The following is a 26,456-nucleotide window of genomic DNA, read 5'->3' on the forward strand; positions in this document are numbered from 1 at the left end:
TGCTTGTGTGCATCTGCCTGGCTGCTCCTCTGGGGATCCCCTTATTAGCAAGGTAAATGGAAATAAATTTATTTGTTTTGTTCTAACTGCAAGTTTGTAACTGTTCTGGCTGCCTGCCTGTGTCAACTCACAATTTGAGACACCACCAATAACATCTTTAAAATTTAAGTAACTTTATAGAATTAAATAAGTATCTGTCCTGTCACAATTGAGGCATATGTCATGCTTTATAAATACATGAGTCAGGGTTCTCATGTTGCAGTATTTTAAATCCTTCATCTCTTTTTTTACTGCATGGATTTCAGGTGTTTGTGTATGTTGAATTTGTGATGTTATTTGCCATCCAGTCTCATAAAGTCCTGGCACAATTCTTCTGGCAGAGCACATCCTTACTGGCCTAACTTAGCATCAGCAGCAAAGTTGCTCATCTCAGTTTTCATAGGGTTCCCTTTTTTTCACAAGGTTACATTTAGGAACGTACTGGATAGCCCAGGACCCCGCACTGATCTCTGCAGAATTGTAGTGGCAAGTTTCCTCCATTCCAGGAGTTAACCATTAACTCATACTCCCTTCTCCAATTTCCTTCCCATCTGTTAATTATTTATCAAACGTAAGAGTGAAGTTCTTATTTTAGGCTTAAGTCTTCTTTTATGGCTTAAGGTTCTTTCAAAATAAGTCTGCTTCAGGAGATGTGGTGAGAAGCCTTTTGGAAATCCCATAGACTCTATTAACTAGATCCTTCTTGCTTACTGATCATTTTAAAGGCTTTAAAACAAAGCCAAAGTTTGCAGCACATTTTTAAAATGTGTATGATGAGGCAAGTACCAGGTGATTACTGTGTATGGTATGTAATCCAAAAAACAGTATTTAGACACCTGGGTCACTAAGCTATGTTAATTACTCCTAATAAAAGGCTTTATGTCTTAACCAAGGCTTTACCATCTGGATTCATTCATTTTTCAAGGTATCAAGGTATGTAATGATAACTGTGTGATAAATACATAGCTTAGGGACTGTAGGGGCTTTTATTATTTGGAGGCAATCTGTAAATATGTTATGAAAATGTGAGAAACGCTTCAAATATATATCAACTTTGGTATCCAAACTAATGCAAACATAAACAGGACCACTTAACTAAGCATATGAAATAATTATTTTCCAGTGCCTATCATTCTAAGTGCATTTTGATCTACCCAATATGGTACTGGTGAATATTTTTCTTAGGTCAGATTTCTTTTATGCAAGATATTAGGAAGACAGTACTGTAAAGGTATTTTGGGAGGTAAGCTTAGAACTTATTTTTTTAAGAACACCTTTTTTTTATTAAATTAAGGAATAACTCTTTATTTTTAACACATTTTATTTACTTTGCATTTGTACAGTTTGTTCCCAGAGTCCACGATTGGTAAGTTGTGAGCATTTGAAGGTTTAATTAAAATTTACACCTTAAAAATGATCGCTGTTTGGAATTTTAAACCTTGTAAAAGAAGAGACTGAAGCATACTATAGACAATTTGGTAGGCCATACTGACAATGTAAATAAAACTCCTACTGCATTAATGCTCTTTGGACTCAGCTGCAGATTTTGTGGTGAATGTAGAAAGCCATTTGCAGAAGACAACGGTGCAGCACACCAGATTTCTTCTTCAGCTCCTGAACCTGAAAAACAATGGCAGAAATGTTGATTTTCCAAACAGACTGCTCGGTGGCTTGGCTTTCCCTGTCACTGGGCCAGCTCTTTGCCAGATGTTGCCCAAGCACCAGCCCAGGCTGGGACTAAAGCACAGCTCTGTTGGAGAAGGACCTGGGGGTGCTGCAGGACAAACAGCTGTCCATGAGCCAGCAGTGCCCCGTGGCCAAGAGGGTCAACAGAATTCTGCAGGGCATTAGGAACAGCCTTACCAGCAGGTCGAGGCAGAAGATCCTGACCCTCTACTCAGCCCTGGCAGGGTCGCACATGGAGTGCTGTGTCCAGTTCTGGGGTGCCCAGTACAGGAGAGACATGAAGCTCCTTAAGGGGAGGGCAACAAGGATGATGAGGGGACTGAAGCATCTCTCTTACCAGGAAAGGCTGAGGAAGTTGCACCTGTTCAGCCTCGAGAAGAGATGACTGAGAGGGGACTTTATCAATGTTTGTAACTACCTAATGGAAAGTATCAAGAGGATGGAGCCAGGCTCTCCTCAGTGGTGCCAAGCAACAGGACAAGAGGCAATGGGCAGAAACTGATGCAAAGTAAGTTCCACCTGAATATGAAGAATACCTTTCTTTCTGTGCGAGAAAGGTCCTTCACCAGAGATATTCAGAAGTGTATGGACGCAATCCTGCGCGACGTGCTCTAGCACGACCCTCCCTGAGCAACTGAGCAGACAGGTTGGAATACCTGTCCCTCTGCGGTCCCTTCTAACCTGGCCTATTCTGTCATGCTGTGAGTCACGGCTCCCAGCCCTCCTGCCAAGCCCGGCCGCGCCCCGCCGGCACCGCACCGCGATCTCGGGAAAGCTCCCGCCACTCCCGGCCGGAAGCTCCCGCCTCCCCGGGCGAAGGCCGTGGGGCCGCCGCAGGTGAGGCCGCCGGGGCGCCGCAGGTGTTGGGCGACTGCTGCCGGGCCAGTGGGCGCTCTCCGCCCGGCTCGTCCTTCTCTGGCGCCGGCTGCCCTTGGGATCCCGCGGCAGTTCCCTCCCGTTGGTGAGCCGAGCGGGGCCGGGGAGCGCCCGCTGCCGGGCTGAGCGCCGGCCATGTCGCGGAGCTCGCAGGGCGGGCGACCCGGCAGGTCCCCGCTGCCCCGCGGAGCCAACCCCGGGCCCGCCGCCGCCCCGCTGCCGCCGCCCCCGCTGCCCCTGCAGCCCCCCTTCGGCCCCGGCGGGGCCAGCCCGGGCCCCAGCGGGCCGGCAGAGCTCAAGCCGGTTCGGCGGTTCATTCCGGACTCGTGGAAGAACTTCTTCAAAGGGAGACGCCATCCCGGCTCCAGCTGGGATAGCACGGCCTCCGACATCAGGTACATCTCGGACGGGGTCGAGTGCTCCCCGCCTGCCTCTCCCGCCCCGCTGCAACCGGGGACCAGGACGGTGCCCGGCTCCTACACCGACCCATTCGGAGGGTCGGGCGGGAGCTACAACTCTCGGAAGGAGGCCGAGGCCATGCTGCCCTCCGGAGAGCCCTCGGGCTCGCTAGATCGCCGCGGCGGCACTGGGCAGACTTACAGCGAGCGAGTGGAGGAGTACCACCTGCGGTACGCCTACATGAAGTCCTGGGCAGGGCTGCTCAGGATCCTCGGCGTGGCCGAGCTGCTGCTTGGCGCCGCCGTGTTCGCCTGTGTCACCGCCTACGTACACAAGGACAACGAGTGGTACAACATGTTCGGGTACTCGCAGCCCTACGGATACGGGGCGGGCAGCGCCTACGGAGGATACTCCTACAGCGGGCCCAAAACGCCTTTCATCCTGGTGGTGGCGGGAATGGCGTGGATCGTCACCATAGTGCTGCTCGTGCTGGGCATGTCCATGTACTACCGAACTATCCTCCTCGATTCCAACTGGTGGCCTCTGACCGAGTTTGGGATCAATGTGGCCTTGTTCATCCTGTACATGTCGGCTGCCATAGTATATGTAAACGATACCAACCGAGGTGGGCTCTGCTATTACCAGTTGTTTAAGACACCGATAAATGCGGCTTTTTGCCGTGTGGAGGGCGGTCAGACTGCGGCGATCATCTTCTTGTTTGTCACGGTGATCCTCTATCTAATTAGTGCGGTGGTTTGCCTAAAGTTGTGGAGGCACGAAGGGGCCAGGAGGCACAGGGAATTAATGGAACAGGAGGTAAGTCATTAGTTTTCATTTTCTATCTACCGGTTACCACATGATGGTGAGCAGCTGTAAGATCTTACCGTGGCATACACGATGTCAAATCAACTGTCTTCTCTACAGCAGATCTATAGTCCTAAGGTTGAAAGGGCGTTTTTAAGGTGTCAGAAACAAAGTCTTGGACATGTTTATTTGGGGTTTTTTTTTGGTTCTTTTTAATGTTTATAGATACCTTGAGTAAGGACCTGGCTCTGTTCTCCTCATAATACTGGGCTCTCTTTTTGAGTCAGCTGATGGACTACTTCCTAGTGTGTATTTTCCAAACAAAGGAAGAAACTAACAATGTTCATCTGTTCAGCAGGGTTAGGTGGCTTAAAGCCACCTAGCATTTATTCAAAATCTGTGCGTTCAGCACATCAAGTGCTAGTGTGAATAAACCTAAGAATGTGAAATACTTATTTTTACTTTGCAAGCAAATCTCCAAGCAACTTCTTAATGCCTTTTCAGCTTTCTTCACTATAGTTATCAGCAAATATTTGTAGTAACAGCCTTGACTAGATTTTGATGTCTCAAATTTTAGTCAGCCACATCTTTTTCACGTCAAGTATTTTGCCTGACTACTGGCCTTGCCCATACTAGAAGCATTCAGTGTTTGCCTGGTTAATGATAAACTATAACAGTAGAGATTTAACACTCTTACCTAGAGAGTTCAAAGTAATTTGTGTAAAAGTTCCTTCATTTGAAAACATCGCCAAAAGACCCTTTAAAAATTAGTAAGACTTAATATAGCATGAAAATTAATGCATGTGAAACATACATAAGCCTAAATTAAGGAGGGGTCTCCCTTTAAGGGATTTTAGAAGAAGAGAATTTAAAGCTGCATATCCTCTGCTCTCTGACTGCAGTCTGATTTACAGCATTTTTATTTAACGCTGGTTTCCAGTTTAACATCTTGCAGAAAAATTTAGACTTTTCTTTTGAAAACTAGTTATAATTCTTCAATAAAAGCTTTTAAACCAACTGATAGTATGCCCCGCAAGAGTGAGGGGATTGCCAGAGTTGTACATAAGGTGTTCATTCTTCCTTGTTGCTATCCAAGTTCTTTTAGACCACTCACTAAACATTTCTAAAGGGAGTACTTTAATAATAGAGGTTAGAGACTGGACAATGCTGTGCAAAACAGCTGCAGGTTGAGCTACTGATTAGTTCACTGTTGTGTATGTTCCATGCAATGAATTAGGCTCAGCCTGTTAGTGAGTTAACGGTGGGCTGGAATGTGAAACAATAATAAAGGAGCTTGAGAAGTGGATGGAGTAGTTCCTGCAAGCTGTTCCTTACAGCTGTGCTCTGGGAAATCCTGTTGTTCTGGGGTTTGGGTGGTTGTTTTCCTTAAACAAGTCTTTAAATAGTGGATCTGAAAATACTCCTTATGCTACATTTCATTATACTTAAGTATAAATGTAATCTTCTGTATAGTATGTTTTTGAAAGTGTTTAAATTTTAGGAGTCCATGCTTTTCCATACTATTTTTGCTGAAAATAAAACTTTGTTCTTTCCTTTTTTTTTTGATAGATGAAAACACAATCCTCTTTTCCAGAAAAGAAGGTAGGAAATAGGAATTTATTTTTCTCTTTCCTGGTTATTCTAAATTATTATTATTTTCCTTGTGACTATTTTAATTAATTAATTAATTTGTTTATTTGACCTCAAAGAGATTATGTTTAGTTTTTTAAGCTAGTTTGGACAGCAGTCTCCTGCCTGGAAGATTCAAAAGGAGCTTGTAACAAACTTACTCCTAGTTAGGCTAGGTTATAAAATCTACAAAACTGTAAAATAGCAATGTGATGGCTGCCTCTCCGTGTGCTCTTACCCTTTTCTATGAGGTGACAAGTTCTGTAGCATTTATCACAGAGTTTGTAGACATGACTACAACAGCAGGTCGTCTGATGCATGATAGGTTCGAGTCTCTTTATTCCTGGCTGTGCATTTAATTTGCAGGAGAGCCAGTGGAAGCACAGTGTAGGTGCCCTGTGAGTTGAGCTTCTTCCTTGGTCTCTGAGACTGCTCCAAAGACCCCCTTGCCAGTTAATGCCTCAGCAGTGTTAGTGTTTCAGCCACACAAGGTGTCATTGCATACACTGCAAAGATTGTATGAAAATAATTTTGCTTTCCAGAAAAATTACGAGATAAATTTCACCCTTAAATGTCTCCTGATAGACACTGTGAATTTCCTTACCACCATTTTCTCTGTTGATTCAGTAGTGGATCAGGATCCTTTTGTTTATGTTCTAAGATTTCACATTTTTTTATTTCTGGATCAAGGGATGAATTGTATAATAGGAAACAAGGAGAAAAGGGAACTCCAAAGAACTGAATTATTCCAGTTCATTCACAAATTAAATGAATACTGAAGGAAACTTTCTTGCAATATTTTTTTAAACATGCAAACAATTCTTTCCAAAGCTGCAGAAGTACTTATCTGTACTGCTGTTAGGACAAACTTAAGAAAAATACTGTGTGAGAAACATTATTGTAAGTCAATAAACTGATTTTTTAATTACAATAAGTGTTGTAGGAAATATCTGTGATTTGCTTCTACTGCTGCTCAATACATGCATCCCTGTCTTAGGGTGTATTTTGTGATTTATGTAAAACTGATTTCATTAAGAACAAATTTTCTCTTTTAAAACAGTATGAAGGTGATGACAGACCAAGGGAAGAAGTCAGTTACAGGCAGCTAAAATCACTGGAAAGAAAACCAGAGCTACTTAATGGTCATATACCTGCAGGCCACATTCCTAAACCTATAGTGATGCCAGACTACTTAGCGTAAGTGACTTGATTTTGATGGGCCAACTTACTGGAGGATACTTGAATCATGTTTTTCACTCTGCATTTCTCCAATGGGTTCTCTCCCATGCACATGCTATGCGAACTCGTAATTGTGTGTTAAGTTAACATTAAAAAGCAGAGAGGATGGGGCTGGTATCAGTGGCCTAAGTCCAGTAACTATAAATAAGGAGTCTTAATTTAAAAAAATAAACCCCCACAAACCTCAAATGTTGAAAAAGAATATCATAATCTAGCAAGTATGTTAACTGCCAAAGGAAGAGAAGACCATTATATAGATATTAGAGGAAAAAACTAAAATACATGGGAAATTGCCTTTTTAGGGCCAGAAATTTGACTACTCTTATACTTTCTAATGCTGCATCTGTAACCTGCTCCCTTAATTGGAAAGGGTAGGCCTTTCCAATTAATAAATTAATTTTTATACTATTTGCTATGGGCACAAGTAGAAACAAGGGAGGTTGTACCTGAATATTAGGAAAATATTTTTCTCTTTGAGGGTTGGCACAGGTTTCTCAGAGAGACTAAGTCTCTATGCTTGGAGATATCAAAGCTGTATGGACATAGTCCTGGTCTAAGTGTTCCTATTTGTGCAGGAGGTCAGATCAGATAACCTCCAGACATCTCCTATAACCTCAATTTTATTGTGATTCTCTGATTTTGGTGCTTTACAGACATGCAAATTTCAGCAGGTTATGAGATTAGGAAAAAATACAGAAATACTCTGTCAAGGTGAAGAGTCTAAATGTTGTTAGTAAACTGTATCTCTAAAACTAATTCTTAATTATTTTTCTTTTAAGGAAATACCCTGTAATTCAAACAAATGAAATGAGAGACCGGTACAAAGCAGTATTCAATGATCAGTTTGCTGAGTATAAAGAACTGTCTATGGAAGTTAATGCTGTATTAAGAAAGTTTGATGAGCTGGACGCATTGCTGAAACAGCTTCCACACCATCCTGAAAGCATATATGTAAGTACCTGTGAAATGGGCTCATGGAAAATACCTGTATTAGGTGGTATTAGACAGTTTTTGACTGTCTTTAGCTAGACCACAATGTCTTCTAATAGTTAAGAACTATACATGGTTTTCTGGGGGTTTTAGTTTCTTTGTTTCATACTAGTAGCTTTTAAGTTCTAATGAGTCACAGTTGATGTATTTTCATTATTTCTCAAATACAAGATTTACATCTAAAATGTTATAACCTCAAGGTATTGATCAAATGAGAATTCTGATGAGTATTTCGTAGTATTTACATCCATATATGGAGCACACTCAAAGTTTAAAAATCTGTGGTTTCTCATTAGGAACAGGAAAGGATATTAAAAGTTCTGCAGGAATACAAGAAGAAGAAAAACGTAAGTGTTTTAAGTTTACATTGCTATTGAATATAATGACTAGCAAAGAGATTGTAAACAGATAATACTTCTGACGCTGAGCAGATTTCAGTATCTCAGGGTACCTGTAGTGTTTTGCATATTTTGTCTTCTAAAACTTCAGAAAAGCTATGGCACAACCCCTACACTCATGGCAAAAGCATTTTTGAGAGTAATGATTCCAGTAGCCACATGTGGGGAAAAACCCAACCCAACAGTTGAGCACTTTCATCTTCTGAGAGTATGTTTAATCACTGAGCATTCTGCATTCAGAAGATTAGTTCAGTTATATTCACTGGCTGACACAGCCAATGGATAAAAATAGAAAACATAGTCCTATATTTAAGAAGACATTTTTGGTTTTTTTTTGAGGCATGGAATTTAGACACTCTAAAAAAGTAATTACACCTCTTGGTGTAATCCAAAAGGTTTCTCTTTGTAATTTTTAAATGCAGACAGCAAATATGTATCTGTGTTCCATTAAAAACATTATGCATTACAAATACAATTTTTTTCCCATGGGATTCAGAGTTTATGTCCATGTTAGTTAAGCTTCATTGCTTTTTGAGGGGGAAGGATGTATTGTATGTACAACAAATACATGTGTAAAATCTAAATTACGTAGTAGGATGTCATTTATATTTGCAAATTTCTGCTTTAAAACAGCTCTATTTACTAAGAGAGCTGCCACAGCATATAAAGGCAGAACATTTTCTTCTGGCCTTTCATGAAGGAAGGGGAAATGGGAAACAAGAAGGGGCTAGGGAAAAAGATTGTGATTTTTTTGAGAATTTTTACATACTGTCCTTTTAGTTAAGAAGATAATTGGTAATAGACTATTCTTGGAAGAGTCTGAAAGCCTAATATATACTAACATATAGGTTTTTGTATTTTTGGCAGGATCCTGCATTTCTGGAGAAAAAAGAGCGTTGTGATTATCTGAAGAATAAGCTATCTCACATAAAACAACGAATTCAGGACTATGATAAAGTTATGAATTGGAATGTAGAAACCTAGTAATGACTTCACTTCATGGATACTATTTTCTGGTTTTAAAATCAATATGTGTATTTTAACCTATTTATTTACTCTTTGAACAGTACACTTATGGGGATTACTTAATCACTGTCATATGTTTGGATGTTGTACATTACTGATAGTTTTGTATGCAGATCCAATTGTAATTGAAGTTATGACATAAGTTAGGAAACTGCTGCTAACATTATGCTTTCATTAGTGCAAATCCTGGCCTCTTAAATATGAATATTTTATTTGAAAATACTTCATTTGCAAACTTGCAAAGCCTTCCAGAGAAAGCAGTTTCCATATACCTTGTGGAAATATTGCACAGAAACGCTGTTAACAATTTTGGATTTTATTTATATGTGACATCTTAATGATATCAGTAAGAGCTGAGCTGATTTTTCTGTGTGGGGTTTGATGAATTGCCCGATTGTGTTCATTATTTTGAGCAATTCAGAAGCTAGTTTAATAAGAATTTTTGTATTGTATTTCCAAATGCTGTCAATTATACCAGAAATCATCTTGAATTTTGCCTAACAAGTGAGGAAAAATAGCTTCTTATTTAACCAGCTGGGGGAGGGGGACTTGGGTTTGGTTTTTGTATTGCCCTCTTCAGAGATGATGCAACAAATCTATACTTGGCCTTAAAGGAAAAGAGGTACAGGATGAGGCAAATTAATGTCCCCTTAGTGTTGCTGTAGGTCAGTGTGCTCTGCCTGCCTTGTGGATCATGCTGTTAGGTGTATATGTGTTTAAGGGCTTCACTCCTCATCAGCAAGTAACAGGACTTCTTGTCTATACAGCAGCAGCTAATGAACTTGGCATTCAGAGAGCGAGTATAGCAGAATGAATTCTCATTCAAAGTATAAATTGTTAGTATCCTCTTTAAGGCCAGATAAAATGTATTAAAAGACATACTTTCCAGAGCATATTTGCATAAATTCTATATATATTTTTATATTTTCTTGGGGATATTATGCTGGCAATAGGTTTGTATGTGTAAGTATTTTCATAAGCCAGTAAATTTTCTCTTTGCATCCTTTTTCATATCTTTATTTACTTTAACTTTTTTACTTACTATAATTGTTAGAAGCATTGATAGTTTTTGTACCGTTTTCTACAACTACAATTTGTCTGTTCTGAAATATGTTTTTTAATATTAAAAAAAACCCCACCAGTGTAGCCATATTACTCTATTGCTTATAAAGACATTTTGTTTGAAAAAGGTGCTCTGATTACAGTTACTGCAAATTTTTGTTAGTGATTTGGTTTTTTCTTTGAAAGTTTTAACTTCTGCCTTAATTTTAAGGAACAACATTAGGAAAGCCATTTCCAGTTTAGTGTGATCATGGTAGTACTACCTCTGCTCTTCACTGCTGGAAATGTATTAACATACCTCACTCTGACCATTGTAACCCTGCTGGTTTTTCAACCCTTATCATTGATGCTGCAATCCTGATGGCCATGCACCCACCTTCATACTTGTAAAATTGACATTCCAATTTTATCAGCCATTTCATTCCAAGAGTTTTAGTGGATGAAGTAAATAGCACAAGATGCCATGGGAACACTGAGAGAATTTGAAAATTTGGCACATCTTAATTTCAAAGCTTTTCAGTCTCATCTACTGGAAGGTGCCTCAGTATTTTCTTCATTCTGAGAACAGGTGACAGCCAGTGCAATACTATGTTCTCTCTCTCTTTTCAGTGCCTTTCTCTCTGGTTCTGGTTTGTATTCATTTCAAAGGAAAAACCTCTCTTCCTTATAAAGGAGATGGGCCAATTTTTTATACTTGTTGTGCTGAATACCTGTTAAATTGTTCTTTGTAAGAGAAGTACTTGTCCAAATCTCCACAATCTAAATAAATTACCTGTCACACCCAGGTTTCTTGTTTTTTCTCAGTGAGAGTTCTGGGCATTGCATCAATAACAGGAGAAGATTAGCACAAGTTTGAGGATGAACTGGTGTTCCTAAAGTTCTAACAATAACATGACTAATTTTGGAGATTCACAGTCTGCACACTTAATAGGTCTTCATTCTGTAGGACAGACCCAGCTCCAGGCTCCTTTTGACAGTGGTCTGAGTTTTAGTCTGAGAAACTGGCTCCTGGTCTCTCAGACAGTGTCTGCATAGCCTGTGGAGAACCATCGTTCTGCTTCTTTCCTACAAAGTTTCCAACAAATGGATTGGGAAAAGGTAACAGCATACCTGTGCCTGCAATAAGGAGATTAAGCAGTAACATCTGTATGTGGATTCTCATGTTTCCCAGCAAGATGCCATAGGTGTGGCTAAGTAGATTTTCCAGATGTTGGGAAGAGAAGCTGGGAGAGGTATACTCCCTTGGCCTGCCTTTTGGATTTCAAACAGAATTGATGCAGGGCACGACAGAAGCAAGCTACCATGCTAAGGTACACAGGCCATCCTAAGGCTGCAGCAACGTGTTGCAACCATTACAGTAAATGACTTGCTCAGTCCTGTGTCTGTTACAGGCCTCAGGGCTGCTGAGGCACCTCTGGTGTGTATAATCTGTGCACTCGTTTTGCTCTAACCTACCAATGGACAGCTGAAAAGGGTCTTGTCTACAATGCTACAGACACGCTGGAGAAAAACTGTTACTCTAAGATTAGTCTAACATGTTCATCTCTCAGAGAAATTGAGATGAATTAAATAAGAATTAATGCTGGAAGCTGAAGGAACTTGGAGCAAGGCAGAAACTAGGAGGAAAGTGATGGGAGAGTCCCTCAATCTGAGTTACCATAAGAACTATCAAGGAAAGTGGCTTCTTGATATTAAAGAATAGAAGGCATACTGCAGACAAAACTGGAGTTTTAGATTATTATCACCTCAATCTCTCTGTGCAGTCCCTCTAGGCTCAGCTCTGAACCTACATTTTTGCATGTATGTAAACGATGTGCTGTGTGGTCTTACGCATGTGTCTGGGTTTTTGCAGAAGGTAGTTAACAAATTAAACACCAAGGAATTCTGCCTTACATCAGTGGGCTTGCTTTTAATTACAGCCTGTACTCAAACCCTGAGTGTATACAACAAGTCTTCCTCTTAAAAAACACTTACCTGGCTTCACAGATCTACAAATTGAGATGCTCAAGATTCTTAGTGTTTCTACAAATACCATAGTTTCTAAACTGTATTTGTGTTTCTTCTTGTCTTTGTAAGCAGTTGATCAAGACAAATGTGGCAAGATTGGCATTCTTTTTACTAAACTGTACATTTTTTCAGGCCCCGTAAAGTAAGGACTAACAAACATACCCAAAATTTTGTCTTGCATAACAGCCTGACCAGTTTCATGCCAGCACAATGACTAGAAATGCTCATGGCAATGAAAAACCTAACTGCTTTGAAATTGTAAATGAAGGTGTCCAGTATGTTATTTATGAATTTCAAAATCGTGGTGGGATTTCAAGCACTTGTACAATAAAGTTTTACAAAATTACTGTATATCTTGTGTTCCAGTCCAGAACTGAGATTCTTGGTCTTGAGAATAAAAAATATTCCTGTTCTGAAAGAAGTCTCATTTCTCACTTATTTTATTCAAAGTGCTAGCTTAGAAGACACTTTATTTCATTGTTTTAGAGATTGGACTTTTTCCTTCTAAAGAAAAAAATGGTGTATGTTCTAATTGGAGTTGTTCAAACAACAACAATTTCAGTTCCAAGAAGAAAATGCTGACTTTTCAAAGAATTCTTCTTTTCCTGTCTTCAGATTGCTTTCCTTCAAAAAATAATTGCTTTTTCCCTGGTATGGTTTAACTGAGAGCTAATTCATTTTTCCTCTCTTTCTGTTCTAATTATACACTTCTCCTATAAATGCAATAAGCTGAAGGGTACAGGAGTGGTTAGTTTTGCCACAGTCTTGCTTCAAAGATTGTTACTACTGTTTACATGTTTCTTCCTCATGTATTGTCTTACTTGGATGCAGGGTGAGACTCCTTAGAAACGGATGTTCAGTAACTTTCCTGCAATTCAAGAGCTGAAGCCCGGTCTTGGCATACTTCCACGTATCCAGTAAAGTTTTAATTGCTCTGCAGAGCGATCAGCAATTAGCTCAGCTAGCTCTGAGCTAATCCTAACTGTGGTGCTTATGAAATGGAACTCTTAGTGACGTGACATGAATACTCAGAAATATTTTAGGTAGATGATTACTTAACATCTACTTAACATCAAAATACCTGAAACTTCTTGCTCTTGCTGGTGGCGTGATAGATGGCTGCCTTCATTAACCGGCGTATGAGCACAATCATGTGTTAAAATCCAGCGCTTTTTCCAGGCTCCTGCGTTCTTCCATTAATTACTGAAATGTCTTCGGTTAATTGCAGAAGCGCCACCGACACCCAGGCAGTACCGTCAGCCTGGCGGCTGTGCCCGGACACACGAACGAGGGGCTCCTCACGGGGCTCCGCGCCATGTCTCCGTCAGGCGTCTTCCCTAGGCGCTCGTCCTCTCCATCGATGTCTCCGTCAGGCGTCTTCCCTAGGCGCTTGTCCTCTCCATGACCGCACTCGGAGGATTTTGATGATGCTGTGGAAAACACAACGGAACGGAACGGAACGGTCGCTCCGCGGCCCGGGCGGCAGCCGGGACGGTTTGGCGGCGCACCGAGGCGGAAGAGGGCGGGCGCCAACGTGTCGGGGAAGGCCGGGCCTGGCTGCGAGCGCGGGCCGGGTTCCTCTCCGTGTCCTGCGGCTCTACTCAGCCTTCCTCGGCTGCCCTTGGGCTCCTTCGGCCATTCTCACCTCCCTCAGTGTCCCTCGGCTCCTCTCAGACCTCCTCTCACCCTCCTCTTCTTCCCGCAGTCCCCCTCGTCATCCCTGAACTCTCTCATCTCCCCGGAGCTCCCCTGATATTCCCTCAGCGCCGCGCATCTCCCCTGGTCTCCCCTCAGCCGCCGCGGAGATGGATGACGAACCCGAGCGGACCAAGCGCTGGGAAGGAGGCTACGAAAGAACATGGTGTGTTTTCCCCCATCACCTTTCTCTCCTTTCTGGCGAAAGAGGAGGAAAAGCCTCCCCTCTGCCCACTGTAACAGTCTGTTCTGCCTAGGGAAATTCTTAAGGAAGACGAATCCGGGTCGTTGAAGGCAACCATCGAGGACATTCTCTTCAAGGCAAAGAGGAAAAGGTACGTGGTGTGGCCACGAGCCTGCTAATAGCACTGATTTGGTCAGTTACAAGGGCTTGATCATCCCGAAACTGGTTCGTGTGGGATAAATTAACCATAAGGCATGCCTGCAGGATGTCTTTATGGCCCTTTTCCTTCAGAGGGGCAGGTGCATGCCAGGAAAAATTATGAACAATTAATTTTTATCTTTTAACACTGAATGTATACAGGCTGTGTATCCCATGTGTATGCAAGCTACAGGTCTTGATCTGATGAAACGCTGCAGAGCGCTGCAGCTGCAATCTGCACAGTTTAGAGGAATCTTCCATCAGTGGTTTTTTTTTTAGTATACAAATCAGAGAATCGCAGGATAGTTTAGGTTGAAAGGGACCTTAAAGATCATTTCCCTCCAACCTGCCATGGGCTGGGACTCCTTTCATTGGACAGATTGGTCAGAGCCCCATCCAAACTGTCTTGAGCTCTCCCAGGGATGGGGCATCCACAGCTTCTCAAGGCAACCTGCTCCAGTGCCTCACTACCCTCGTGGTAGAAACATGTTTGTCTCCAATCTAAATCAACCCTCTTTTAGTTAAAAACATTGCCCCTTGTCCTGTCACAACAGAATCTACCTTCTGGTATCATGACTACAGATTTCTGTTTCAAATTTCAGAAAAATGGCTAGAAGAAAATCCTAAGTTTTATGTTATTTCAAGTTATGTTAGAACTTGATTTGTCAAGTTTGGATAAAATTTTAAAGCTTCATTAAACCTGGTAGTAAGAAATAGTTCTTATTTATTTTCTGAGAGTTGTGAAATCTGTGATTGAGCAATGGGGTTTTTCAGCATGAATAACTGTCTGCAGTTTGTTGCTTCTACATTTTAGCCAGAAGTCTAGTATTGGATTTGTTTGGACTTTTGTTTTAGGAGCCATTCACTTATTTGAATTTGACTTAAAACCTTCTGTGTTTTGTTAGACTCTATGAACACCATGGACAAGTTCGGCTTGGAATGGTATGTTAATACCTTAACCCTCTTCTGTCCTTAGTCCAAAACTATTTGGCTGTAGGTGTTATGCCAGATCTGAAATACACTTCTGCTGGCCTGGCATACTTCATACCAAACCCTGTGGTTTCTGCTGTTACTTACTGTTTTTTTAAAGCATTCTTTGTTTGTTGGCAGTGTGTATGTGAAGCATGGCTATTCAGGGTTGGAGGGTTGACACACAGGGTGTGTTTGGCAGCAGAAGTCAGATCACCATTTGCTCGCACTGACCATTTCTCTTCATGTGAAAAGTGGACATGATGGAAATGGGTTGTAAATAATCACATTGCTTTGTACAACTGAGCTCTTCAGGTGAAGACATGAATGTTCAAACTATTCATGTTTTGTAGCTTGTCATGAGAGGAGAACAGTCTGCATTTTTCAAGAGAAGGGGTTTTTTTTCATTTTAAGAAAAAAATGGAAGAATGCATTACTTTTCAGTTGCTGTTAATTGCATCTCTTTATCTACTGAATCTTCCCTGTCAGAGGGAGGAAGTAGTGGCTTTTTAAAGTAAATGGAATAATTAATTCATTTCAATACATATTCTGTGAGTGATTTTCACATATGGTGGAAATGCAGATGCGTCACCTTTACGTGGTTGTTGATGGATCAAGAACGATGGAGGACCAAGACTTAAAGCCAAACAGACTTACTTGCACTCTGAAGGTATTCCTGCACTCAAGTTTTTTCTTATTGAGCCACCGTTTCTCTATAAACCAGTTATATTTTCCATTTCAAAGAATTGCAGTCTCCTGTGTCTGCATAGCCTCATCTCTCATCCCTACATTTGTCTCCTTATTTCTGCCTGTCACTTTCCTATTTTTTCAATAGTAAAATCTGTGTGGCATTATTTTGCCTTGCACATGTACTTCTGTACAGCAAAAACACTTTGCACGGGCATATTATGGGAAGACACATTTGGAAACTATGTGGAAATTAAGTGTTGCCCAAATTAAGGGGATGGCACGTTCTCATTACACATCTAGAATTGGTTTGTATTTTTTTCTTACACTTGGGTTTTTTTATGAATTCTTACTTGAAAGAATGCTAGATGAGTGTTGAACTGGATTGCTGTTTCAGATTGTGGGCATATTTCCACTGTATCCAGTATTGATATTGAATATATATGAATATATAATATTGAACTGTATACATTGTGTTCTGTGTGGTTTTCTCCAACAATACTTGACCCTGAAATCCTGCATTTTGATGGTTTTGTACAGAGTAGTGCTTTTTGCTGTATTGAAAACCTCCATTTGAAACAGCAGGATTCTAGAACTTTAACATAGGACATGAATAAAATAAGGGGGGGTGTAGTTTCTGAAATCTCATTTAATTGATTACTTGGGATGAAGGGGGAGGGATAGTGTGAAAGAGGAATGGAAAGAAAAGGCCAATTCCCCCTTTTTGTGTTACTCAACTACTTTGTTTTGCTTTTTTAGTTTAGTAGATGTTTTGCATGTATAATGAAAGTATCATTAGTTTTTAACTGCCTTAACTTTTCTTTATAGTTACTGGAATATTTTGTTGAAGAGTACTTTGACCAGAATCCTATTAGTCAGGTATGTACAACCGTGCAAGAAACAAATAGCAGAAAACTATTTTAAAAGGTAGTTTTACAGGTTAAGCAGGTTAAACAGTTTTAAAAGGTTATAACACTACCAAGTAAACTTTTCAATTTATGTGTACCTTCCCACCCTTTATTCATCAGTCTAGTGAAATTCTTGTTTCTGCCTATTTCTGCAATTTAAAGTTTTAGAAGATTTCTTTTTGTACTTTTTGCAGAAGTAATGCAAGTATGGGGGTGTTTATAAATTAATGCATCATGTTGTGCTGCTGTTGTTACACTTGAAGTAAAACTTTTATAGCCTTGTATGATTAAACAATTCTGGTCCATAAAGACATAAAAAAATACAGTAAAATTCTAAATAAACTCATTGTAAAACTTTCTAAGAAAAGTTTGGTCTTTTTTTTTCCCTTTTTCAGATTGGCTTAATTGTAACCAAGAGTAAAAGAGCTGAAAAAATGACAGAACTCTCAGGTAGGGAAGTAGTATTCTTTTCTTAAATTGAAGATGTTTTTGTCCTTTTCATTGGTGTTCTAAGTTCTGCCTGATACACTGCTGAAAATGAAGTTATGTTGTCATAATTAGTTTTAATTTAAAAGATAAATTACTGCAAGTTGTTTGAAACCATAATCTACGTTTTGATCTGCTTTGATCCAGAATTGTCATTATGTGCTTGTTTGCGATCAAGTCTCGACCAGAATGCAAGTCAGATATGTTCTGGTTTCTCTATAGTTAATTTTCTACCCTGTTTGTTAATTTTGTATGTTACAACATCTGTGTTTTTTGTGAGATCTGATCAGATGTTAAGAAGTCAAGGTTTGTTTGGTTCCTGCCTGCCTGCTGTTAGGCCAGTCTCTATGGCTTCAGCAGGTTTCATGGAGGAAATTGTGGATCAATCAATCTTTGAACCATGTTTTGAGGATAACAGAGGAAACAAAACTCTCTTTCTGTTTGTGGGACGTGTCGCACTGATGTGGAGTGCTTAATGATACCCAACAGTGATTTTATTCTTTTTGGCTTCTAAACTTTCTAGCATCTGAATGCCTGTGGAGTAAAAGTCTTTTTTACTCTTTTTTGCGTTCTGATCAAAATACCAGTTTCTAAGGAAAAATACAGACCCGTTCCACTCTGAAACCAGTTCCTATTGTTGTACAAGTACACTTCTTTACATATGCACTTTAAATATTTCTGTCCTTTAACTTGTTGTATCAGTTAAATTGATTTCAATTTTTTCAATTACAGGAAACTCAAAAAAGCATGTAACTGCTCTGAAGAAAGCAGTGGATATGAACTGCAGTGGAGAGCCTTCTCTATATAATTCCCTAAATTTGGCCATGCAGACTTTAAAGTTAGTATATACAAAGAGGTTTTTTGTTTTCTTTGTGATTGTGGCTTTTGAGAGGCAGAGACAGAATTTTTTCTAAGTAGCATCTTGCATCATGGTGACTTGAGTCTTTAAAAGGCAACTCTCCTCTTACAATACAAATCATTAAGTTAAATACTCTAGTAGTGTAGAAGTTTATTTTCTACCGCTAGATGCTTTTATTTAGGGTTGTGTTTCTTACAGAAATGAAATTTGAAAACCAAGTTGATGATGGTATGTAGATATTGTGATGAAAGACACTCCAATTCTTTATTACTGAAGGGCTCTGGTATGAGAGAGGACATAGGGGTTAATAATGTAAGAGAACAGGAAAAGAAACAGTATGGTGTCACAATAAACTTGTGAGGGTTTTGGCATACTTTAGAAAGATCAAATTTCAGGTAGGATAGATTCAGAGCACTTTTTTGCAATGTGAGGTATTGAGATGTATCCCAGTTTTGTGGAAAACTGAAAAAGAATTACAGCTAAAGATACTGACTGAACAAAGCGGATAATCAGGGTCATGAAAAGCCATTTAAATACTAGCAGGAAGAGAGTTTTCAACTAAGAACTAGAAGTAATTAAAAGTAATGGATTTACACTTAAAAACTGATTAGAGCTTTTTAAGAAGTCAGGAAGACTTACTACAATGTGCTATTTTGGAGATAATTTTACATGTGAGTATGGCTAAGGTACAAAGGATTCATTACAGGAAATAATCAGGTAACAACTACCCAATTAAATACTGTATTTTAGATATTGGAAAGTTTGGCTTTCAGAAGGTGAAAATCTGGTGCTCAGACAAGGATCTTACCACAGTTTGTAGAGGACTTCATATCATGTCATCTTCTGACTTCAGCACACTAAGGTCCTTGGAGATGTTATCGTACAAATAGTTTAGTGTGCATAAGTAAATTAACTGTGTGCTTTCCTTAGGCACATGCCAGGACATACGAGCAGAGAGGTTTTGGTAGTCCTCAGCAGTCTTACGACATGTGATCCAGCCAACATCTATGATCTAATTAAGGTACAGAACTGAAGTTTCACAACTGCATTGAACATCCAGGCTGCTGGACAAAACACAGGCAGTTGCAGTGTTACCACCAATTAATTTTCGTTTAAGACTTAAACCTTTTTACTGTTTCTTGTTCTCTACATGAATTGAGTATGCTTTTTTTCTCCATTTTAAGTGTTTAAAAGCAGTGAAGATCAGAGTATCTGTCATCGGCCTAAGTGCTGAAGTTCGAGTTTGTACAGTACTTGCCCGAGAAACTGGTGGTATGTATCTGAAGTTCAGTAATTATATTACTAACACAGTTTTAAAATCAAAATTTAAAACATGTATTACTAACACAGTTTTAAAATCAAAATTAAGTAAGTAATTTGTTATATATTTATTGCTGCATTTTGTAATTTTTAAGGATAAATATTTCCCGTTGTGCTGGCAGAAAATTAAAGAGTTGCCCAAATATACAAAATACACAGTAGTAAGTGAAATTACTATCAGCTGGTAGCTGCAGCTCTAGAGAGCAAAAATACATATATTTGCAAACCTTTTGTCCCATATATAAAGCTATGTGGTGTGAAACTTCATCAGTATAACATGTTAATATCCATTGCTACAGTGGTAACTCTTGCAGTATCATTACTACAGTTTAATGTTGGAGAAAAAGCTCTGTGTCTTCATATCTAATTTAACATTCTGTTATTACTAGTTTTAAAACTTGTCATTTAGTGTAGCATGAACAGGGCTGCTTTTTAGGAACAGGTTTGGATAAATTGTGTTTTCTACCTAAGTTGTTTTCTGTCATTTGGAGTATATGTTTGTTTGGGTTTTTTTTGCTCGTAACCTGATAGTAAGGCATCTCTTTGTCTGTGACAGGAACATACCACGTTATTTTGGATGAAAGTCATTATAAGGAACTGCTGATGCACCATGTCAGTCCTCCACCTGCCAGTTCAACTTCTGAGTGCTCCCTTATTCGAATGGGTAAGATATGGATTTGTCAAACTCCTAGCATGAGATTTTGTCTTTTTCTTTATTTGCCTCTTCTGTGTTAAGGCAATATAAATAGTAAGACGTGTAGTAAAGACATTGTGTAATTCTTTTTTGTTTTAACTTTTATTTTGCTAGATAAGTGTCACTTTTATTGGTGTTATTCCTGCATCGTAGTCAGCTTTTAAACAGAGCTTATTAAGTAAGACAAATTACTGAACAGAATTTAGAAACAATGAAGTGGAATGATATTGATGGCACAGTAATTGTTATAAATTTAATACTTAGAAATGAAGGGTGAAAAGCTATTATTTCTCCCTCTGCTTTTTTCCCTGCAGAAGGCAACTATTACAACTATTAATTGATTTAACAACCATGGGTAGTACACATTTATTAGCAACTTCTTGAGTTTTCTTTCAAGAAGTAGATTACCTTTTCTTTTCTTGATCTGTTTCTCAATAAATTTAAGCTTGGAGTTAAACCAGCATAGGAACTGTAATGCTAAAGTAGAGCATTGAGTTCTCACTTTCATCCATCCTTTTCATAGGTAAGAATGCATGTATTTTTATGTCTAGGTATAGATAATGAAAAGGTTTACTTCTCTTAGGTAAGGCCTGAGCAGCAGTTGGAAAAACCAACTTCTCACCTCTCTTGATCTGTAAAAAATAAATGATACAAGGAAAGAAAGAAAGAAAGATATCAGTCTCCAAAAAGTCCTGTAGTCTCATCTGTCATATACTGCACTTGGAAGGTGAATATAGGCTGGATGGATGCTTATAAAAATATTTCCTCCTTAATCAGAAACTATTGTTTAAGTGAACATTTGTATGTTGCTCATTCTGCTTTCCTACCATTTCACATATTTTACTTTTTAACTGTTCTTCTAAAATGGGGTTCCAGTGCACTTCAGTTAACACAAAGTCTATGGCAAAGACATTTTTTCAGCTGAGGGGAAGTTAAGTCAGAGAGGTGTGGGTGTAGGTAGAGACCTTTGGGAAGAATTTGATATAGCAAGAATGTATCAGTTCTCCTGTAATAACAAATGGGAGAGTCCTCAATGTCTAGAATATAATCTTTGAACTTCTTCATTGAGGTAGGAAATGGACACATTATTGTGTGTTTAAAATTTTTACTATGGGATGTTTTTCTCTTCAGGTTTTCCTCAGCATACTATTGCTTCTCTATCCGATCAAGATGCAAAGCCTTCCTTTAGCATGGCGTAAGTAGCATTGATTAGAATTCAACGAGCTGATATGACTTCAATATTAATTAGTCATATTTAGAAAATCTGCTCAACAGTGAAAGTATTGCAAAATAATCTGAAAAAAGACTAAGCCATGTCTTGTGACTTCTCAGTAGACATTTTATTTCCATTAGTAGCTCCAGTATTAACAGTATCCTCTGTTAAATATGTTTTAAAATTCTCATTTAAGTTTTTTCAAGGTAGTAAATGGTACTTAGTTCTATTACACACTGATTGGGGCACACAGAGCTAAAAGGTGTTAAGTAATTACTTGCGGCTCTTGATTTAATTACTCCTGTCATTATAAAAGATAATTATGAGGATGGAAGGGTATTATCTGAATAAAGTATTTTTTATGTATTTCTTAACATGACTTTAAAGGGAAGTTTAAAATAGAGACCTCATTTGATGACTGTACCAGTGCACTTCTCAATGAAAAGAATCATTGTTTTCCAGGGTGATAGGGGAGTCTGAATTTCAGAATGAAACAACGTCTAACAGCGTGTGCTATTTGAAAGAATAGTTACTATGTGCATCTTAGAGGCAATAGAGTGTTTTTGTCTCTAAAAAGAAACAAGCATGCAGTTATTGTTCATATCTTTATTTTTAAAGATTGGCTCCTTTATATGGAAATATTTGGTCTTTGGTTCCTGTGAGAAAATGTGGTCACTGATATCTGTCCATATCAATTGTTTTCTGACACTTACACATTAAACTGTTACATGCAATCTAGTGAAACTTTTTAAATTATTTGATGGAAAACCTTATTTATACTTATGTAGTAGCATGGTATTATTTCTTAAGTACTGAATTGTTTCTTTCTGCTATAGGCAATTGGAAAATAACAGTGACCCAGGTCTTACACTGGGTGGATATTTTTGTCCTCAGTGCAGAGCCAAATACTGTGAGCTTCCTGTGGAATGCAAAATCTGTGGTAAGTAGTAAGAAGAGGTGAGCAGATGAATCAAGAGTTCGTGGTAAGAGAGTTAAGGGGTAGAAAAATTCAGCTATACTTACTAATTAAAAGCCATCACTGCTTAAAGAGTCCTGCATTTCTGTGACCTGGGATGTCAGCTTCATACAAATGTCTCTCAGGCCTATACCTGTAACAGTAAAGCTTTATCATATCCCTTGGTATAAGGAATATACCTAAGGCAAAGTAGGGAAGAGAGGCGATGCACATGGGAATGATAACTTCTCAAGAATCCTCATTTAACTTAACACACTCATGTTTCAGAGTCCTCAGTGCAAGGCCATGAAAATAGAGAGCTTTGGAGCAGGAGGACAGAAGTACTCTCCCCTCCATGTGTATGTGGGTGGAAGATTTCCAAATTGAACCCAAGGGCAGTCTGCACAGTGACGCAAGACAGCTCTAGAGTTGTAAATGGGAGCCCTTTGGTCTTGCAAATGTTAATGGACTGTGCAACCAATGATGCCTCTCTCCATTGCTCCTAGTGAGGGTGGGAGGGACGATTAGTGTGGTTTATAATATTAATATTGTGCGGGGGTGCTGTTCTCCTAGCTTCCAGAGGCATATGACTGAAACACAATAGGTATTACCAGGATGCCTGTATTTGGCAATAGGATGAAATAATTATGGGCTTGGGTCACTTTATCCTAGTTTAATTTCAAGTTTTTCCCACCGGCATGAGTTTCATTCTAGCAAGGGGATGGTGTAACTGGAGAAATCCTGTGTATCTGCAGTGGATTCTCCACAGCTGCAGTGATCAGGAGAACAGCAGTTTGGACATTTACAGTATGAGTGAGTGAGTGAGACATTTGTGCCAGCCCATGCCCCACCTGTTCTCATGGTCTAACCCCAGCTGTCAACTCAGCCCCACACTCTCCCACACACTGGTGAGATGGGGAGAGAATCAGAAGAGTAAAAGTGAGATAACTCACAGGTGGCATTAAAGGCAATTGAAAAGTTACAGCAATAGCTGTGCACACGAGACAAGCGAAGTAAGTAATTCATTCACCACTTCCCATCAGTAGAATCTCCAGGAAAGCAGGACTCTGTCATGGGTAACAGTTACTTGAGAAAGTAAGTGCCATCATCCTGAACATTCTCCCCTTTCCACCTTCTCCACCCAGCTTTATAGGCTGAACATGATGCCACATGGTATGGCATATCCCTTTGTTCTCTTGGTGGGCTGTTGACTGCAATCCTGACTGTATCCCTTCCCAATGCCTTGTGTACCCCCGAGCCTACTCACTGGTGGAGTGAGAAACAGAAAGGGCCTTGATTGTGTGTAAACACTGCTCAGCAGTAATGGAAACATTCCTGCCTAATCAGCCTTATTTCCAGCATAGATCCAAAACATAGCCACATGATAGTTAGTGTGACAAAAACTGTCTTAACACCAGCAGACCAGTGTTAGCTGAAATGGGGCTGTGGCGTGGTTTTGGCAGTAGTATAGCAAGCTGTAGTAGAGCTTTGTAACGGCGTCATTTTAGCTGGTAGTGTGATACAGTGGAGCCATCATTGCCAAAAGGAGCTTCCTAACTTCACCACTGTGTGTTGTAAATGTATTTCTGAAGGCTGAGTTAAACCTTTTCAGTAGAAATTTTATCAATTTGCTTGTTCTTTGTGTTTGGATTTAAAACTGGATTACAGGTTTAGGTAATGGAACAAGTAATTTTACTTTTTAAAGTTCTTAAAAGCTCTCAACCTCTGAGTAATTAAAAATATTATTTTTCCTTTTTACGTTATTTTATACAGAAAAGCTTTTCAGTACATCTTCCCTTGTAACAATTTTGGTGTCTGTTTGCAGGTCTTACGTTAGTGTCTGCACCTCACCTGGCTCGGTCTTACCATCACTTGTTTCCTTTAGATGCCTTTCAGGAAGTTCCACTGGAAGAATACAAAGGGGAACGGTATGCAAATCTTACTTGTGATAATGAGTGTGCTTGTGGATTCCATAACTTTTTTGTCACAAAAGTAAGAATAGCTGGCAACAGCTGCTTTGCTGCTGAAGATCCTGGGTGTTTGGGTGGTGTGGGGCATCTCTGGCATTAAGAAGTACTTGTAGTTTCCATGATCTGTGAGTTCAGTTGAATAGGTGAAGTAATTGCCAGAAATTGTTACAATGTATGAGATATTTTTTAAAACGTTGATTTACACAGTCTTGACTCTTTTTTTTTTCAGTTAAAATACAAAATTTTTCTTTTAGGTATTGTCAAGGCTGCCAGGGAGAAATGAAAGATCAAAATGTAAGTATGTTGAATGGCATTGTAACTTGCATTGAGGGGTGTGAGAAATAGAGGTGATCCTTTAGAATTATATTCTGAACACCAGAAGAATATTTATGAAAGTTAATGTCATGGTTAATTAGACTTAGGTGTTAAGCAGTCACAATTTATAGACTGCAAAATCTGTAGAAGTGTGGGAAGTAATTTCCTAGGGAGCTGCATAAAAAAAATCTTCCCATTTGGAAGTGAGCTCAGTGAGCATTTACCTGAGCTCAAGCCTGCGAATACATTTGCTGCCAGAAGATTTAATTCAGTTGAGTTTCTGTGATGCTAGCAGTGCAGTCTGTTTACATTATCATGATGATGTAACTGTTGCCCTACTGTAGTGCGATGATGATAAGTTTTGCTAATTTGACTTGTGTTTCTATCCTTCCCACACAGGTGTACATATGCAAAGTGTGTCAGAATGCATTTTGTGTGGAATGCGATCTGTTTGTTCATGATTCGCTGCACTGCTGTCCTGGCTGTATTCACGAGCACCCTGCTCCTGTATCTGTATGATCTCATATCTTTTTAAAAATTGCTGTATCTTTGTCATTCTTGCATGAATCTAATTAGTTTATTCAGCCATTGCTCTAACTGATGCACCTCTGAACAAGATGATTACAGAGGGATGAACAGTGGAGTAGGAGCAAATGATATTTTTAAAATTTTTTATTACTTTTAATATATACTTGAATTATCTGTATCTATTTTTTGTTCTAAAGAACTATGGCTTTTTCCAGCGGTTATTATAACAACATGTATATTTGTAAATGTGAAAGTGATAAAACTGCTTTTTATGATAATGTGATGATTCATCTTCATTTCATTACTTCTTCAAAAAGAATCCCTGAAAATACATTTTACACATCTGTTGTTACGAACTTTTGGTTTTGGCAGATGGTGGATTTCTGTAGATCTGTCTTGGTTTGAAAAGACAGATGTCTACTAAGGAAGGCAGGAGGCTCTCTTGAAATGGAAAATGTAAACCCCCTTCCTCTGTATTATTATAATTTTGAAATTAATGGCCTCTCAGGCAAAGATATGAGAGTAGGAATAACAGTTCTTTATTAGGAAAAATAGAAATAAAAAAAGGAGTCATACAAAAACCACTGACAGAGTCAGAATATGACCTGACACCTGGTAGGTCAGCGTGTTGGTAGCAGTCTGATTAAATGGTGGCTGCAGTCCTCCTGCAGAGACAGGTGTGATTCTGTTGGAGCAGGATCCTGTAGAAGGGGACAGTTTTCCTCTGACGGTCCAGTGGTGGTGTAGGGCTTGGTATACCTCTGGGAATCCAGTGGGAAAAGGCTGCCTGTTGTGTTCTCAGATTGTATATTGGAAGGAATGCTTGGCTCCTCCCCCTGGGCAAAGCAATGGGATGATGTGATTTTTTCAGTCATGCAGTGAGACTCAGTGGCCCATTAACAGAGGATATTTCCTGGAGAGAGGATTGCTTGTGGAAGAGATAAAGAAAACTGCCCAATTAACAGACGATAACTGCCCCACTTCTAACAGATGGCAATGGAATACACACCCCCAGCCACATCTTGCATTTGCAACCTAAGACAAGATCAAAATACTCTTTTCAAGAATTTGACAAAGATGGTTTTCAGCAATTAATTGGTGGACATTTCATGTATTAATTTCAAGTATTATGAGTATTTACCTTGGCATTCAGTAAGGCAGCTCAAATATAGCTGTTATAAATGTGCTGAAAACATATTTTAGGTTTTAATGGTGCAACTCAAAGCTAACTGAATTCTGTTACTCCTGTGTCTGGGTTGAGTTTCAATTTTTTTGTAGGAGGGTAAGGTTGCTGAAAGGCAGGAACTTGCAAAAGGGCAA

The 26,456-nt window shown here is 39.4% G+C and overlaps 2 protein-coding genes and 1 long non-coding RNA gene across 4 annotated transcripts; 2 read left to right on the forward strand and 1 right to left on the reverse strand.

Moving 5' to 3' along the window:
* Nucleotides 1-1,342: 1,342 nt before the first annotated feature.
* On the reverse strand, nt 1,343-3,303 carry LOC118699454 (uncharacterized). The gene is made up of 2 exons (XR_004982081.2): nt 3,202-3,303; nt 1,343-1,659 (listed from the first exon to the last, which is right to left on the reverse strand). It is a non-coding gene; the product is annotated as an uncharacterized LOC118699454 (long non-coding RNA).
* MARVELD2 (MARVEL domain containing 2) lies at nt 2,737-10,932 on the forward strand. Its single transcript, XM_036403476.2, has 6 exons — nt 2,737-3,816; nt 5,374-5,406; nt 6,494-6,630; nt 7,452-7,623; nt 7,959-8,009; nt 8,928-10,932. The coding sequence occupies exons 1-6, from the start codon at nt 2,737-2,739 to the stop codon at nt 9,042-9,044; spliced, it is 1,590 nt and encodes a 529-aa protein (XP_036259369.1). The 3' UTR covers nt 9,045-10,932.
* A 2,758-nt stretch (nt 10,933-13,690) lies between these two features.
* On the forward strand, nt 13,691-25,414 carry GTF2H2 (general transcription factor IIH subunit 2). 2 transcript variants are annotated; one of them, XM_036403477.2, is made up of 15 exons: nt 13,691-14,016; nt 14,108-14,185; nt 15,138-15,174; nt 15,785-15,871; nt 16,717-16,767; nt 17,192-17,246; nt 18,015-18,120; nt 19,072-19,162; nt 19,326-19,413; nt 20,018-20,125; nt 21,287-21,350; nt 22,205-22,308; nt 24,149-24,251; nt 24,548-24,587; nt 25,008-25,414. In XM_036403477.2, the coding sequence occupies exons 1-15, from the start codon at nt 13,961-13,963 to the stop codon at nt 25,125-25,127; spliced, it is 1,188 nt and encodes a 395-aa protein (XP_036259370.1). In that variant the 5' UTR covers nt 13,691-13,960; the 3' UTR covers nt 25,128-25,414. The 2 variants fall into 2 exon arrangements, with proteins under 2 accessions (XP_036259370.1, XP_036259371.1); XM_036403478.2 differs by lacking the exon at nt 25,008-25,414 and having other exon boundaries at nt 24,523-24,587.
* Nucleotides 25,415-26,456: the final 1,042 nt, after the last annotated feature.

This window comes from Molothrus ater, chromosome Z (assembly GCF_012460135.2).
Source record: "Molothrus ater isolate BHLD 08-10-18 breed brown headed cowbird chromosome Z, BPBGC_Mater_1.1, whole genome shotgun sequence".
In the NCBI taxonomy this organism is placed as follows: domain Eukaryota; kingdom Metazoa; phylum Chordata; class Aves; order Passeriformes; family Icteridae; genus Molothrus; species Molothrus ater.